The following is a 15,770-nucleotide window of genomic DNA, read 5'->3' as shown; positions in this document are numbered from 1 at the left end:
TCTGATTGTTGCTTCTTATGGTTGATTTTTACCTAATGCCTTTGTCCACACACACACACACACACACACACACACACACACACACACACACACACACACACACACACAAATGTGTTTTGTCTCGTTGATAATCTAGCCATTTAAAAAAAAAAAAAAAAAAAAAATCAGCAAATCTTACACTAATATCGTTCATGTGAAGCAGCGATTCATTTTGAAAGAGCAGCAGCCAACAGGGAAAGTCAAACACACAGCTAACTAATGGTAGCCAACACACTGCCGATGTCTTTGGTCGGCCATCTAGTTGTGTAACTTTGACTCACTCACTGACAGGATCAAGTGTAGGGCTGGCTCCAGGGTGTGATCCAGCCAAAAAGATATATGTATAATTCAAGTAACTGCTGAAACAATGTGATTTCTGAGCTAGATGGGCCTGTTACAAGCCAGAGGGGCCAGTGATGTCTTCAGCCTGAAACTGCTGGCACAATGCAGTTTCTGAACAGCTGAGTCAGAAACCCCCTGACCTCTGACCTCAGCAAAAAGTTAATGCAGCCCTTTGAGGAGCCCAAACGCAAAATACAAAACAAATCATCTTATCTATTTCTTTTGATGTGTCAAAAAAAAAAATAATAATAATAATAATACAATAGACCCTCTCTCCAATGGAGGGCGAGGGCCTAAAAATCAACTGATGCTGTTACCACTATCTAAGCTCTTATTTATTCCTTAGCTCAAGATCAATGACAAATAACTTGGGACACAGAAGTTACAGAACCATCTCACCTTCATGACAGCACAAATCTTGTAAAAATTGTATTGATTTTTTTTTTTTTTTTTTCAGCAAACTGTTCAAAAACAAATTTAAAATGCACCACATGACTTTTGCATCCAAACTGGCTAAGTGCCTGTATCTTTGCAGTTCACTCTTACTGTAACAAAAATGTAAATCGTGAGTCATCATCATCATCGAGTTCATGCCTCCAAACCAAAGAGGAGAGGAAGATGGACTTTTGTAACTGATGTTGGTAGCATGTATGCCGTTTCACTGCTCCAAAATATATCAAAACCTCAAGTCATTTGAACTGCCAGAGGGAGCAGCTAGACCATGCTTTTCATGTAAATATAAGAATCAGAAATCAGAAATACTTTACTGCTCTCAGAGTGGAAGTTGCAGTTGCTCAATTCTCAAAACAGAAGAATTAAATTATATGAAAATAGAAAGAAATATGAAATATAAAAATATGTGCCTTATAAATAAATTATGTGCATTATGTACATGTTGTATCAGAAGTATGTGTATTATGTGCATTAAATCTCAATATGAGCATGAATCCTACAAAATATTACAACAATGCAGAAATAAGAAATTGAGCATATGTTAAAAAAAAAAAAGTATACTTATACATGCCATATATACACAGGGATATTGCGCTGTTGAATTATTGTCAGGTCCTACAGGTATAAATTACTGCACAGTTCAACGGTTAAATAAACAGTTTACATGTGCGCAGTGTAGCCAAAATTTGTCATTGGGACCAGAATGGATTTCTTTCCCTAGAAGATTAGTTTCAAGCAGTAAAGAAAAACAGTTTTGTTGATGTTTCATACTTTTTTAATAAGTTTTTGAAACCTCCCGTCTCCCTCTTCTGCTATGAGCTATCATGTAGCTGTGTGATAATTTGATCACTGGACGCATAATTTATTAGACACACTGGAAACACTCTTTGTATACATTTAGGAAAAGGCATCTTGATTGTGAATGGAGAAAAATAATAATTTGTCAACCAACTATACATGATGATAATGACCCAATTAGTAAAAATCCCTCATATGAATTTTGGAGGCCAAGTAGGTCAAAAGTCACTACAGGCAACAGAGATATTGGATTATTCCAGGAGCTTATGTCACTCGTTACAAGTTTAAGCTGGTAACAAGTCATTTGTGAGAGATTCAATTTTGAGAGCAGCTCTCTCAGATCAAGCACCACTAAAAAAAGAAGATAAATGAAAGTGCATACTGCCTGAGTCACCCTGTCCTTGTCATTTTGGTATCCACCCACTGTGTCTTGCAGAGGAACTGCAGCCCCTTCAAGTTGGAATGAAGTCAAATCTGTGACAGGTTTTAGCTCAGCAGACTTCCCTGTGGTTTCTTATTTCTTATTGTATTTACTCACCTCTAATACAAAGCTGTGTGTGTGTGTGTGTGTGTGTGGTGGGTGGGGCAACAGTTAGAACATTAGTGTGTATTTTTAGCCGAACGAGCCAGACTAAGGAAGGTTGTGTTCAGTATTCAGTTTAATATATGATTTAATGGACAGGCGTCTGAAATGCTGGTCGGCTAGATGGATGGGTTTGTGTCTCTGGACGAATGAAATGGACGAGTGATCAAATGCTCATGAGGGCTGAGTGGCCCTGTCTTACTCTTGTGAGGATTTTGTTTTTTGGTTTTCGTGGTGATTCACAGTCCCGCTCTCCTTAGTGATGTGTGCAGACGTTTTCCATCCCAATGAGAGTGGTAATCTTCTATTTTGTCCTAAAAACCCTGTTCAAGCAAGTGAAACATAAACTTCATTCATATTGGAGACCAAGTACTCCACTTTATGAAGTGATTAATTTTACAAGGAAATAATTCAGAACGGCCTGGAGAGATGTTTGTTCAGAGTTAAGAGATCAATCAGCGATGTTTAGACAAGAAATAATAACAATTTATTCTCTGAAGTATGTTTTATATAATGTGCACTCACATGAGATGATGATACAAATTGTAAATACAAATTAATTGACTTTCTCTCTTGCTAGTTTTGTTTACTCCTTTTTTTAATCAAGATTTATTCTCATTCAAGAGTTACAGGGTGACGTTAACAGAAAGCATTAGATGTATAAGACATTCATAACGACGGAATAAAATGAAAAGAATGTCTGTGGAGGACGTATCCATGCGGTATTAAAAATGCTCTAATATAATATTTAAATTCCCCACTCTCACTGTGATAAACTCTGATTGTTTTAGCAGATCTTAAACTGTCAGAGTCATGCCTGGAAATGGATCCAAGGTGTCAGCGCTCCACCTGCAAACAATTTAGCCAGAGTATTATTCCATTTATCCAGACTGATTCTTATCTGGAGTAATGGCATAATAACAAAAATGCCATAATACTCACTAGTCAACAGTGACTCTGATAAATTGGCAAGTGCAATGGTTCAAAAAGCTGAGATTATGGTCAGCAGGTAGCCTGAAAAATCTTCACAGGAACACACTCCAAAACGTTTTTATAAATTGTTGTCTTGACACACAGTTTTATCTCTATGCCACAAATGTCACAGATGTTGTGTGAAAGCTGACATTAAGGTTGAATGTTTCATGGATGTTTTTACAGTGTCCACAATTTATTTACTGTGAATTTGTCAGTTATGAGAACTATTGTGAGAAGTATGACCTTTGTCATACTTCTTCTCTTCTTTGAACAATTTGTCATAAAGTATTTTGATAATTGAATGTATGCTGACTAACTGCATTTTAAATCATTGTTTTATCATAGCTGATGTATCATAGGTTTGCACAAAAAAAAAAAAAAAAAAAAAAGTCATCCAGCAAGTGAAGTTGGCTTATCTCCAACTCTGCTGCTAGGTCCATCTGGATGGATTACCATCAGATTTTCATTTGCACTTCAAAGAGCAAATCTTTCCCATAATCCTTCACTGCACTTCCCCAGTAAACACGGGCATATTAGCCACTATAAGCTGCTGTCGCTCTACACCTCCTTGACATTTCCCTTGCTTTTGTGCTGAAGTGCTCTGGTGCCTAATCTCCCATCATGCTATGATGCTCTCTTATCACACACTGTACTCTAGTGTACAGCAGAACTTGGCCCCTGCCAGCTTCTGGCCACATCTTTCATGCTCATACTTTTTTTTTCCTCTTCCTTTGTCTTGCCTTGTCCTCCTCCCTGTCATTCTGCTTGTGCTATCCAGCAGTATCATATACCCCCAGTTACAAGAAGACTCCACCTCCCGTGCCCCCGCGCACCACCACCAAGCCTCTTATCTCTGTGACAGCCCAGAGCAGTACAGAGTCCACCCAAGATGCCTACCAGGAGGGCAGGCATCCGCGCGGCGGTCTGTGGGCCACAGACAGCCTCGGTCGTGCCATCTACAACTCCACAGACAGCCTGGACAGCACCAAGGCGGTCACCATGGCCATGGAGTCAGCAGCGGGCAAGAGGCTCGCCTCGTTGGGCAGCCACACCTCAGTCCAGACGTGTGACAAGGCGGTGCTGGTGTCCAAGGCGGAGGAGTACCTCAAAACCCCTCGCTCCTCCATCGGAATACAGGTGAGCACACAGCAGACACGCTCACACTCTGCTGCTCGTTTCCCACTCCACACACTCAGCCCAGCTCTCACACCGGTCTCAAACAGCAGTTCATCTGGAGCCAAATGAGATTCCTTTTGTTTTTTGTTTTTTTTCCCTGTGGTATTGTGTCTGAACGTTGTCTAAAAAATAACCAAAACTGGCATGCAGTAAGTCACAGAAATAATATTTCTCATGGTTCCCAGTAAAATCACTTTAGAAATGAGTCAATGAAGTGAATCAGTTTGAGATGAGTCAGAAAGGAAATAATTACAATGACACAGTTGAATGTTGGTAGTTGATGCTATTCTTGCTCTGTTTTTAAGACTTTTTCCAGGCCAAAGAGCGACTGGAAAGTTACATGAAAGCAAGATTATATTTTCCTCAATGGCAGAACTAGCCTAACAGGCTGCATTTACTAACATTAAAAGGGATTAAGTAATTTTTATGCACATGTACTTTTTTAATTACTTAATTAATCAGCTAATTCATTCATCATAATTAATATGAGTGCTGGTAGTATTTTACAACATTTTTTAGCTCCTCAGAAGCAGCAGAAACTAGCCAGTCATAAACTGATACATTTGTGAAGCCATTTGCAGTGAATGATCATCAGAAAAGGAGAAATTTGTGTATAGGCCTACTTTATTTTGTGAAACAATCTACTTGAATTCTACTTGAATGTGAAAAAATAGCACATAATAATGTTCTCTTCTATAAAAAATGATAAAATAGTTTGTCCTCTGGTATGTTTAGTTTATCTTAAGTAGATTTTTATACCAAGTGACAGCAACGTGACAGCACCTCTACTTGATTAAGTATTCAAGTGCTCTTCCCTCAGCTGCTGGCGGTGTGTTAAACCCCAGGGCAGTGTGCGGTGATTTGCCTGTTACCCAGCCCAAAAAATAAAAAAGTGTTGTCCAAAAATTTGGAACACAATCAGTGCTGGAACGACGGTCAGTATTCTGTCGGCAACTTTCTGTTTTTTAATTAAATACTCAGCAGGGAGAGCTCTTTGATTTTGCCTAAACCACGGAAGCTGTCCCCGCTGTTTATTTGTGGAAATGTTTAGCCCCTTCGAGCCTCCGTTCAGCACCTTCTCAGAGTAGTCTCGTAATTAAACGCTCCATTGACACTTGTTATTTTTGCATGTTTAATTCTTGTGCCGTTGGCAATTTTTTTTTCTTAAAATATAACTAAAACAGTGATTAGAACTTCAGAAATCTTAGGAAAATCACCTTCCCTAAGCAGTGTGAACAAAATAAACACCTGTTGTAGTCATTTTAGAGTTGGTTTTAGGAACAAATGTACAATAATAATCTCAAAAATGTTTTCAGTTGTAAAATTGGAAACAGAAAAAATATTCTCTCAATTTTGCAAGTTGGTGAATCTCACCATGGTTGACATTTTTTTTGTGCTGCTACATCTTCCAGTACAAAAAAAATACAAATCTGTTTCAATTGTTCTGAGATGTTTTGAGTTTTTGTTGACTTCATTTGATTACTGTGCTGTGTCAGGATATGCAGATAGCTCTGGTTGTCTAATTATGTGGCTAGTTAATTAGAAGTTTCATGTTGATGTAGTATCTACATCCTTAATGAAATAACAAGTTAGTTGTGACATGCTAGCAAAAAGAAAAAGAAAAAAAAAAAATTTAATTTGTTGGTTATAACAGAAACTCATCGTGACACGTGTCATAAACATAATTATTACCTCAAAACTACATCAGAACATGTCATAATACACTGTAATGCATGATGAATAGGTGATGCGTGTGTTAACCTCTAGGGCCTTTATGTATTTATTTATTTGATTATGAGATCATAGACTGATAACATGCATATTAGAATTACATCATATTGGCATTAAACTGTCATAGTACAATATTATGCATCGTGAATGTGGTATGACCAGATTATGTTGCTGTTTAACAGTGGGCATCTGTGTATTTTCTTTTGTTAAAATATCTCAAATTGAGAATTTGCCGTGTGCAAATAATGGCTTAATGTTCAGCACAGACAAAGATGAAAGGGCTGTGGGAAATATGAGCCTTGGGAAAATGCAGTCCAGTTTATGACTGATCTTTAAACTCATCAATAAATGTCTCTCATTTTCCCATCTGCCTCAGACATAATCGTGACAAGCATGTGCTGCTCTGCCAGCTAACTGGGAGCCTGATCACAGCACACGTCAACCTCACAGGCCATCGTCAACTTATGAGAATACTAGCAGGCCAAATAGACTCATAATATCATGCTTCCCTACCATAATAAAGGAAATACTGTCCCCTGTTGACTTGGGGCGATGAGCTAAAATCACTTTGCTCCTGGAAACAACTAGAATTTATTATTATTATTATTATTATTTAAATTCAGTTGTGTGTTGGTTTAGGTCACAGTAAATGCAGGGCAAAATTATTTTTCACACGTGTCCAGGCCTTAATAAATAAGAAGTACAAGAGAAGATGTGCATCAAAGAGAAGTTACTGAATATTATTTATAGTATAGCAAATTGATTAGGATTTTTACCACAGAGCATAGTAATGAGATAAATGCTTTTTCCTTCAGTGATTTACAGTACGCCTGCTGGATGCTGCGGGTGTTTAATTTATAGAACATGTTTCCACATTTCACAGCCTCGGCAGATTTAAACCACAAAATATATTTTATTATTACAGCAACTCTTGTGGTGATATTATGTCCTCAGGGTGTCGGAGGTATAGCCTAAATCTGGGTTTATGGTATTTGTCATGCCATCACCTCTCTTTTACCACTCTGTTATGTGTTTTTTAAAGCATAAATGTCAAAAACTAAATCTGAATTGATGAAAAAGGACAAGGTCTCACTTGTGATAGACAGTCCAAGGATTGAGTCACACCAGACTTTACAATAATCACCGTTGTCATCACCATCATCATCATCCTCATCCTCCTCCACCTCCTCCTCCTCTTCACTGTCATCTTCCACGGCGCCATCAGCACATTTGGTAACACAATATTTGTCATAGTAGTCCATCTTCCCAGGTCACGGCAACCATCTTTGCCATTTTCTCCAGTATGTCAGGTTTGAGAAAGGAAAATCTAAAAAAGAGCAGTAAAGGTGTGTTTGTGTGTACTGTATGTGTGTGTGCTCGTGAGTGGGGCAGTGTGTCGGGCTGCTGTGCCTCAGGGCGAGCCACGCACGGGGACATAGAGAGGGATGGACCGTGTAAATGCCATCACTTGAAGGAAGATTTGGTCATTGGTTCAGGGTCAGTGGCTCGAAGGACAAAGCAGGAGCTTCATCTGTCACTGCTGACAAAACAAAGCCCTCACCTGAAAGGGCTGTCGGGACGTTTTCAGAAGTATTGTGACACGCTGAAGATTGTTTTAGTAATTCTCTTTATTTTAGGGATGCACAATATTTGTATTCGATATGCCAATAATTTTCAACTCTTTTGACTGATTTCCGATGCCGATACCATTTTTCCTTGATGTTGCAGAGAACATCAAGTCTCTCCTGTAGTAGAATTAACATTATATCATGCCTACTCTTATTGTGAAGGCCCACTGGCAGATGCAGACAAAATATAATGCTTTTCAAAATGTGAAAATTCACAGGGCAAAATAAGAACACTACTTCAACCAACTTATGGAAAACATGCCAGTTTTATTTTTATATAACATTTTCTTTAAAACATAACTGTTATATTCATCTTTCTTAAACAGGCATGGGTGATGCTGATGAGACAGTCCTAACAGCCACAATCAGGCAAATTTGACCTACTTCACATACCCGCATGTCATATCGTTACAGATTTTCATTACAGGCCACTGCCAATATTTTGTTTTAAAAAGGCGCTATTGACCGATACTGATCAAATACTGATATTATCGTGCATCCCTGCGTTATTTGCTTTGTAGGTTTGGGTAATGGCAAATTACTATTCCCCCCTCAAAACAGTCACTAGTTACGTACATCTAGAGGATATTGAAGGTGCTCCAGGTAGCATTTTAGCGTCAAGCACACCCACATTAATTGTGAGACATTGGGAGAATTACCATTAATAAATGAGACAATTTCCTGATTATATTTTATGAGAAATCTGCAGGGTTGTTTTACGGGAACTATTTTAAACTACTTTTATTCTAGTTCTTCAGTTCTAATTGCTTTGCTTTGACTTGACATTGGCTTACCTCCTCTGAGTGTGAGGTGGCTGTTATCAGCTCTTACTCCTCAAATAGTTGAAATGACACCAGGAGGTTTATGGGAAATGTAGTCTTACTAACACAAAGCGCATCTTTAACACAAGCGTTTTTGCACCCATCATAGTTGAAAATACAGACATTTGTGTCTTGAGTGTTTCCAGACATTGCCAACAAAAACAAAACTTCAGCAGCCTCAAAGAGCAGTTAACACTCTTGAATACATGTTATTATGAGTCGGTCTGGACTGAAAAACAGTTTTCTGGCATTGTTAAAAGCCCTCATCAAAACCAGTCAGTCCAGCATCTGGCTGAGAAACAAAACTGTAAACTATAATCCCATGTGTGAGAAGTGAGAAATGTCTGGCGGAGAAACATTTAAAAATGAAAACTTGGAAATGTCAAGCTGTCTGATTGGTGCACTAATGTGTTGTGTCTGTGGAATCCTGTTGTGAATGACGTTAATTGAACGGAGTGCTGCGGTCTGTATTTACCAGGTGGAAACTGTGACAGACTCTGAGACTGAAAGTAAAGGCCTTCCTCAGTTCCACTCTATTGGGATCCAGGTGGAGGATGAAAAACGGTACGTTGCACAAACTGGAAGAGCACAGCGTCCGTCATACAAGTTTGTTTTGTTTTAATGCAGCATATTTAGATTTGTCCGGCTTGTTTTTTTTAATGTGTGTCCGTTGAGGAATGTTTTGTACAACTTGAAATATTCAGGCATACTTGAAAAACAATTTGTGAAAGTAAATCTCATCATCATGTTTTCATTTTACATTTTTATGTCTTGGCAACATAGTATTGACATGGCAAATGGACAAAATCAGTTATAATATGTTTAACCAAACACCTCAAAATCAATATTGTGATATTACTGTATGGATGATGGACTATATTGATGCTTCCATAAGATATTTAAACGTAAGAGATTAACACAGTAATCATTTATGAGGATATGATGGCCAAATAACATCTGGAACAGTCTAATAAGTTCAGAAAATTGCATGCCTTTATTATTATTATTATTATTATTATTATTATTATTATTATTCAGCCTTTAACATTCATTCCATATCACCACAGTACGATATCCAAAATCCCAGATAATATCTCGACTTGTTTCACAATATTGATACTGATATTTATAAAATCACCCAGCCTTACCATAGTGCATGACTTGAGTATCATTACATTGTCATGGTTTGTCTGTCTGTCTGTCTGCCTACCTGTCAGTGTACAGATGAATTCAAGGGAACAGGAAAACTGTTTTAAAGTGAGATGACTCTTTAATCTTATTAGATAAGGAGTTCACAGTAATGCTGCTTGTTATCTGGCGACAATATGTCAGTGTTTTATATTTCTATGTTGACAGTTAATTGTCTTAATTAACAAGTTAATCAGCATAACTGGTTATATTTAATATATCATGGTGATTCTGGTGGGCTGTTTGGCAGCTCAAGTGGCTCTTGGTAGTGAGGCTCAACATTTTTGTGTCTAGTTCACTGCCTGACTCAAAAAGCCTTGATGTAACTGTGAGGTGGTGACTAACTCTAATTATGTTGTTCAAACCTATTATTGTTCTCAGATTAGTGCTTTTAAAAGCTGCTACGTGTCATTGTTGCCCATCGTGACTGTCTGCACCCATTCCTGCGGGTCTTTTTAGGCATGGGCGGTTTAAGCGCTCCAACAGCGTGACCACCGCGGTGCAGGCCGACATGGAGCTGGAGGGCTTTCCCTCCATGGAGGACAAGGGCCTCCAGTTTGGGGGAGGCTTCGGTCGCCACTCTGAGCCCAGCACGCCCACGCAGTACGGGGCCATCCGTACGGTGCGCACCCAGGGCCTGTTCAGCTACAGGGAGGACTACCGGCCTTCCAGCGGGCCCCCCAGCCCCCAGCCGGAGCCCTGGCTGGTGGAACCCAGCCTGGAGGCCCCCGAAACGGGCCGAGTGTCCCCCCTCCGCAGGGACGGCAGCTGGTTCATGCAGCTCCTTCATAATGAAACCAAGCGGATGGAGGGATGGTGTAAAGAGATGGAGAGAGAGGCAGAGGAGCACGACCTGTCAGAGGAGAGTGAGTGTCCTGAGGGTAAAATATACTCCATACTTGCCAAAACGAGAGTTGTGCGTGTTGCCTGAGATTGCTGCTTTAAGGAATGATGCTTAAATGAATAGTGCCAGGTCTGAGAATGACTGTTTTCTTATGAAGGTATTCCTAACAGCATATTTTCTTTTCAGAGACCATTTATACATTACGTTAAAATCACAGTACAAATAGAAAATCTATGAAGTCTGCTTTTATGACCAAGAACAGGTGTAATTTATAATAAGATTTATCTGAAAAAAGCAATTCCTTAAAATCAGTTTCCTGTGTTTTCAGTTGTTTTAAAGGTGCACTGGACAAAAATGTATAGGGATGACTGAAGTGAGGAACCTTTTGACTCAACTCACAAGAAAACATCGAATAAGCACATAATGGATGACCGAGCCCACATGGTTCTCACTGTAGGACCAACTTACTGGTAGATTTGGTGCTTATTCCTTTTTTATTTTTGCCAGCGGAGTCAAACCGGGCGTCACCTCAATCAAACCATCTTTAATGTCACATCTAGTCCCAACCTTAGTGAATCCTGTTTATGTTGAGTTGGGTTACAGTTCAACTGTTGGTAAAATATGAACCTGTTGTTTTTTTTTGTTTTTTTTTTTTGTTTTTTTTTTGACATAACACAAAAAGTGCATTTCTTGGGGCCACATAAGCATCCAAGTAAAAAAAACGAAACAAAACAACGATGCTCAACACGTTGGCTTTTCACAAACTGTTCATGGTGAGATTGGGATTTCTCGCTGTCTCTCTCTCTCTCTCTCTCTCTCTCTCTCTCTCTCTCTCTCTCTCTCTCTCTCTCTCTCTCTCTCTCTCTCTCCGTTCCTGTGTATTCTCCAGTCCTAGGAAAAATCCGGAGTGCGGTGGGTAGTGCTCAGCTCCTAATGTCTCAAAAGTTTCAGCAGTTTTACTGGCTGTGTCAGCAGAATCTGGTAAGTGGACAGTAACAGACCACAGTGATGAATCTCTGTATGGTACTTGTGTACGAGAACACTGTCTAGACTTTCTTATGTTACATTAGGCGTTACTATAAACTTTTTTTTCTATCTCAGAGATCGGAGAAAGTGCTGGCTCTGAAGCTGCACCAGCTCCTTCCACAAATAGACCACACAGATCGATAGTGAAACAGTCCCTGTGCTTCTATTGACCCCGCAGCAAACGAAAGGGGAATTACAATAGGAAACGGAGCGCCGGTGTTCAAATTGTCCATTAATGCGCAGAGGCAGCAGTTTGAACAGGATGTCAGAGTTTGAATAATGGACTGCCACCGCGTCCCATTGTTCAGGCCTCGTGTCACGACAGGGAGATATTCTCACATTTTCTAATGCTAATTATTCACACAGTCAGTACATATTAGGAAAGGGTGGTGTCACCAGTGGAAATGTTTCCTGAGATACAGTGGAGGCAGACTGTGAAAGAGACAGACAGACTGGCACTTAATCACACCTTTCCAGAGTATAGCTGCTTTGTTTTTTTTTTTGTTTTTTTTCAATGAAATACAAAAGCCTCTGAGGTGGTTGTGAGTTCAGCCTGCTCTCTCGCTGTTGCTTTTTTTTTTATTTTGTGTCTGAGAGTGGTGTGCTGCTCTCTTTTGAATGTTTTTGGCCCGTTCTCTCTCTCTTTCTCTCCCTCCATAGATAATGGGATGATGGATTAAGTCCAACATTGGTAGTGACAGGCCTTAGATTGCCCTGAGCTTTCAAACGTGTCTGAGCAAGAGAACAACTCTGTTTCCCTGCTGGACAGAGCAGGAACTGCACCAAGCATCGCTAAGCAGCTCTGGACGTGCTTTGAAGTTTGACAGGGAGACGTTATGTAACATTCGTCAAGAACATTTGCGTGTGTTAGAGAACAAGCACGCGTAGTGAATGTGATACTTGGAGTTAAAGATCAAAGTAATAATCTGCAGCATTTCCATTTGACTAAACGCCTGATGTGCTGGTTTGTATCACCAATTGATACAACGCAGTGGTGACTCAAACAAGCAGAGGCACACAAATGGACCTGTCCTTGTAAATGTGAAAAGGAGGGGCGTTCCTGTGAATGAGCCAGCCAAAGCATACAGTATATTTACGCTCCTTCCTGTCATTCTACACTGAGTGTGGCCATGAAAATACGTCTTAATAGCTGCTCAGACCGTTAACTGTTATGTTGTCTCTACACTGTGCAGTAGGCCCCATCCTCGGTCATGAGAATGATCATTAGAGGTAGCTGAACAACATCTGCACACAAAACTGGTTCATCACAGTCATTTAAGGTTGTGAATCAAGGCTGGGGCTTTACTGCCACACAGTGGTGGGCATGGTGCTCGGCAGTGCATACTGTAAATTTCCCCAGAGCTCACCTAAGATCATTCTATCCACCTGACTCCATGCTGACACATCTATTCTGAAATCTCAGATTCCACTAATTGTAAATTAACTGTTTGTTATAGTTTGGGATTTTTCATTAGTTTTTATCTTCTCTTTCATTTTAGTTCGTTTAATGTGGGTTTGGTGGATTTAGTCCAGTTTTTATTTAGTTTCCATTGTTGTTTGGGTGTTTTCAAGTATTATTGTTGAAATTCAGGTGTCATATATGTTTTAGTTTACTAAAATGAATTGCTTTAGATGATAAGCATGGCTCAAGTGCAGTGCTTACTATATAAGGTTCATAAAGAATATATGTACCTCCCTAAATTCTACCACACAATGACAAAAACTTATTTTTGCAGAAACTTTAGCTGCAAGACAAATCTTTTACTTTCCTTTTTGACAATAGATTGTTCAACTGATAATATGATAACAGGATCTGCTAATTTCTTTGCTTTTTCCCCTCTTTTATTTATGGTTTCACGATCTTTTATATGTGTATTTGTATTGTGTATAAGCTTTTGGAATAAGTACATTTGTATTTCATGCTATTAAAGCCCATTTGAACTGAAAACAAAATACACAACATGACACTGTTTTTTCCCCGCTTCCACCCTGGATCACTCTTCACCTCCTGACCCTCCATCCCCAAAGGACCCCAGTGCCATGCCCAGACCCACATCTCAGGACCTGGCTGGATTCTGGGACCTCTTGCAGCTTTCCATCGACGACGTCACTGCCAAGTTTGACGAGCTGCAGCAAATCAAGAGCAACCAGTGGCAGCTGGTGGAGAGCCCGGAGAAGAAGGTGAGCTAAACATAGCAGCGATTTGTCCGGGGATCCAGACGTTCAAAATAATTAGTCTTCATGGGCTCCAAATGAACTTGGTTGGTTATTAAGGGGACAGCTTCATCAACATTTACCTTCCTTTTAAGACTCCTGACCAACAATATATTATTTATTCTTATCTTAACATTGCAGGGACATGGAGACAATATGACAGCTTGAACAGCTAGCAGCATCTGCCAAAATGATAAATTTTCCGTTCAAATCACCAACAACTTCTCTGCATTAAACTTTTAAAGTTTTAATCACCTCATGATATTTGGCATCTCAAACTTGGGACTAATCCATATATTGTTATAACTCTATCATGTCTCTGTGTAGTGTGTGCTAGTGCTCTGCAGTTAGTGAAGTTTAGAGCAATGATTCTCAACTTAATGTGCACCAAAATGCAGCAACTGGTGAATTTAAAAGGCACAGCAGGTAAACTATCACTGGGAACAGTTACTGTAAAAAGTTGTACAGTAAGTACTTACATGTTCACTGGGAATTTGAAAAAGTAAAAGGTCAAAGTCAGTGCCAAAGAATGGTAAGTAGGCTTAAATGAGCATATCTTCCTTAAAAAGATCTACAATGTTTTATTAGCACTTCCCTATTATAGTCAACTTCTTCCTCTGTATGTTAAGGAGCGGAAATGGCCACCACCTCTGCCAAAGAGGCCGGCCAAGGGCCGCGGCGCAATGATGAGGGAGCGCTCTCTGGACCTCCAGGACCGCCAGCGACAGGAAGCGCGCAGACGTCTCATGGCTGCCAAACGGGCAGCTTCTTTCAGACAGAACTCAGCCACAGAGAGGGCAGACAGCATCGAGATCTACATCCCCGAGGCCCAGACACGGCTTTGAGGTCCACGGATTCATCCCCAGCTCCTTCTCCCCCAGCTCCACCCAACACCAGCTACTGGCGTCTACCCAGCCTCTCTCCTTCCTCCTCCTCTCACTGTCATTTTCTCACTTGCTTGTTGATCCTGTCATCTGCTGCCGTTCTCTGGGGTGTCCCTGCTGAAGCTACACTAGGCAAGACGCTCACGTAAAAATACACTGAGCCCAAGTCACAAAACGGGGCTGCAATAGGGAAGAGTGTCCCATCCCCACTAACTGGGAACCTGTGGATTGACCAAATTAACAAACAGTTGACAGATCCAAACTTGAGTGTCATACAAACTGGTCCAACAGTGAGCAGCTGGACCCACCAACATTAGATCTTCTTCTTTCCTCTGGTGTAAAGCTTCACAGACTGGCTGGGCTCATAAACATGAGCATGATATGTGCAGTTTACTGACTTCACGTTAACATAATTTGTGGGTCCTGAAAATCAATTTTATTACCTCTCGCTGCCATTTGGAGCCACTAATGTACAAAGTTGCCTGGTGTAGCTTTAAGTTTAGCAGGGACTATTTGCCACAGATTTGCACCATGAGAATGAGCTGCTATACCCCAGAATAAACATTTCACCTGGTATTCATTTGAGCAAACATGAATTTAATTTAGCAATCATTATTATTTTTAAAAATCCAGGCAGTTTTTAAACAAACAAAAAAAAAGCAGAGTTTTTTCCATTGCTGCCATTGCCTCTGGGCGAGTAAGGGTAATTCTGTACTTCCCCACCTTATTGTAAGGGAATCACAAAGTGCAACTTCTCTGAAGAGTCTCTCACCAGCAACAGTGGTCTTGGGCTAAAGCACCCTGCGTCAAGGACTTGAACAGTGGCAGAACCATTTGGCATTTCCCTCGGGACACTGTCTTAGCAGCATGTTTACAATCTGCACGCTGCCGAAAGAGTTACAAAGTGAAAATCTTGTAGATGGAATACAAACTTCTCCATACAGGGTCGCACACCCTGCCTTTTCTGTGGAGGTGGGTAAAAACTGGCACAGAGGGATTACTCACTGTCAAGTCTGTTGTTCATTAATGTCCTAGAGCTGAAGGACACAACTTATGTTTGATTAATAT

At 40.1% G+C, this 15,770-nt stretch overlaps 1 protein-coding gene across 1 annotated transcript in view; it reads left to right on the top strand.

Moving 5' to 3' along the window:
- LOC115356150 (disks large-associated protein 2-like) overlaps window positions 1–14,663 on the top strand; it is a 66,204-nt gene extending 51,541 nt beyond the window's left edge. Inside the window, exons 6-11 of the mRNA XM_030047191.1 lie at window positions 3,969–4,327; window positions 9,025–9,110; window positions 10,194–10,600; window positions 11,468–11,559; window positions 13,633–13,785; window positions 14,448–14,663. Coding sequence (XP_029903051.1) covers window positions 3,969–4,327; window positions 9,025–9,110; window positions 10,194–10,600; window positions 11,468–11,559; window positions 13,633–13,785; window positions 14,448–14,663 — 1,313 coding nt within the window. The remainder of the gene's footprint in view (window positions 1–3,968; window positions 4,328–9,024; window positions 9,111–10,193; window positions 10,601–11,467; window positions 11,560–13,632; window positions 13,786–14,447) is intronic.
- Window positions 14,664–15,770: the final 1,107 nt, after the last annotated feature.

Source organism: Myripristis murdjan, chromosome 24, assembly GCF_902150065.1.
Source record: "Myripristis murdjan chromosome 24, fMyrMur1.1, whole genome shotgun sequence".
NCBI classification, from domain to species: Eukaryota; Metazoa; Chordata; class Actinopteri; order Holocentriformes; family Holocentridae; genus Myripristis; species Myripristis murdjan.
This window is presented reverse-complemented; position numbering and strand designations above follow the sequence as displayed.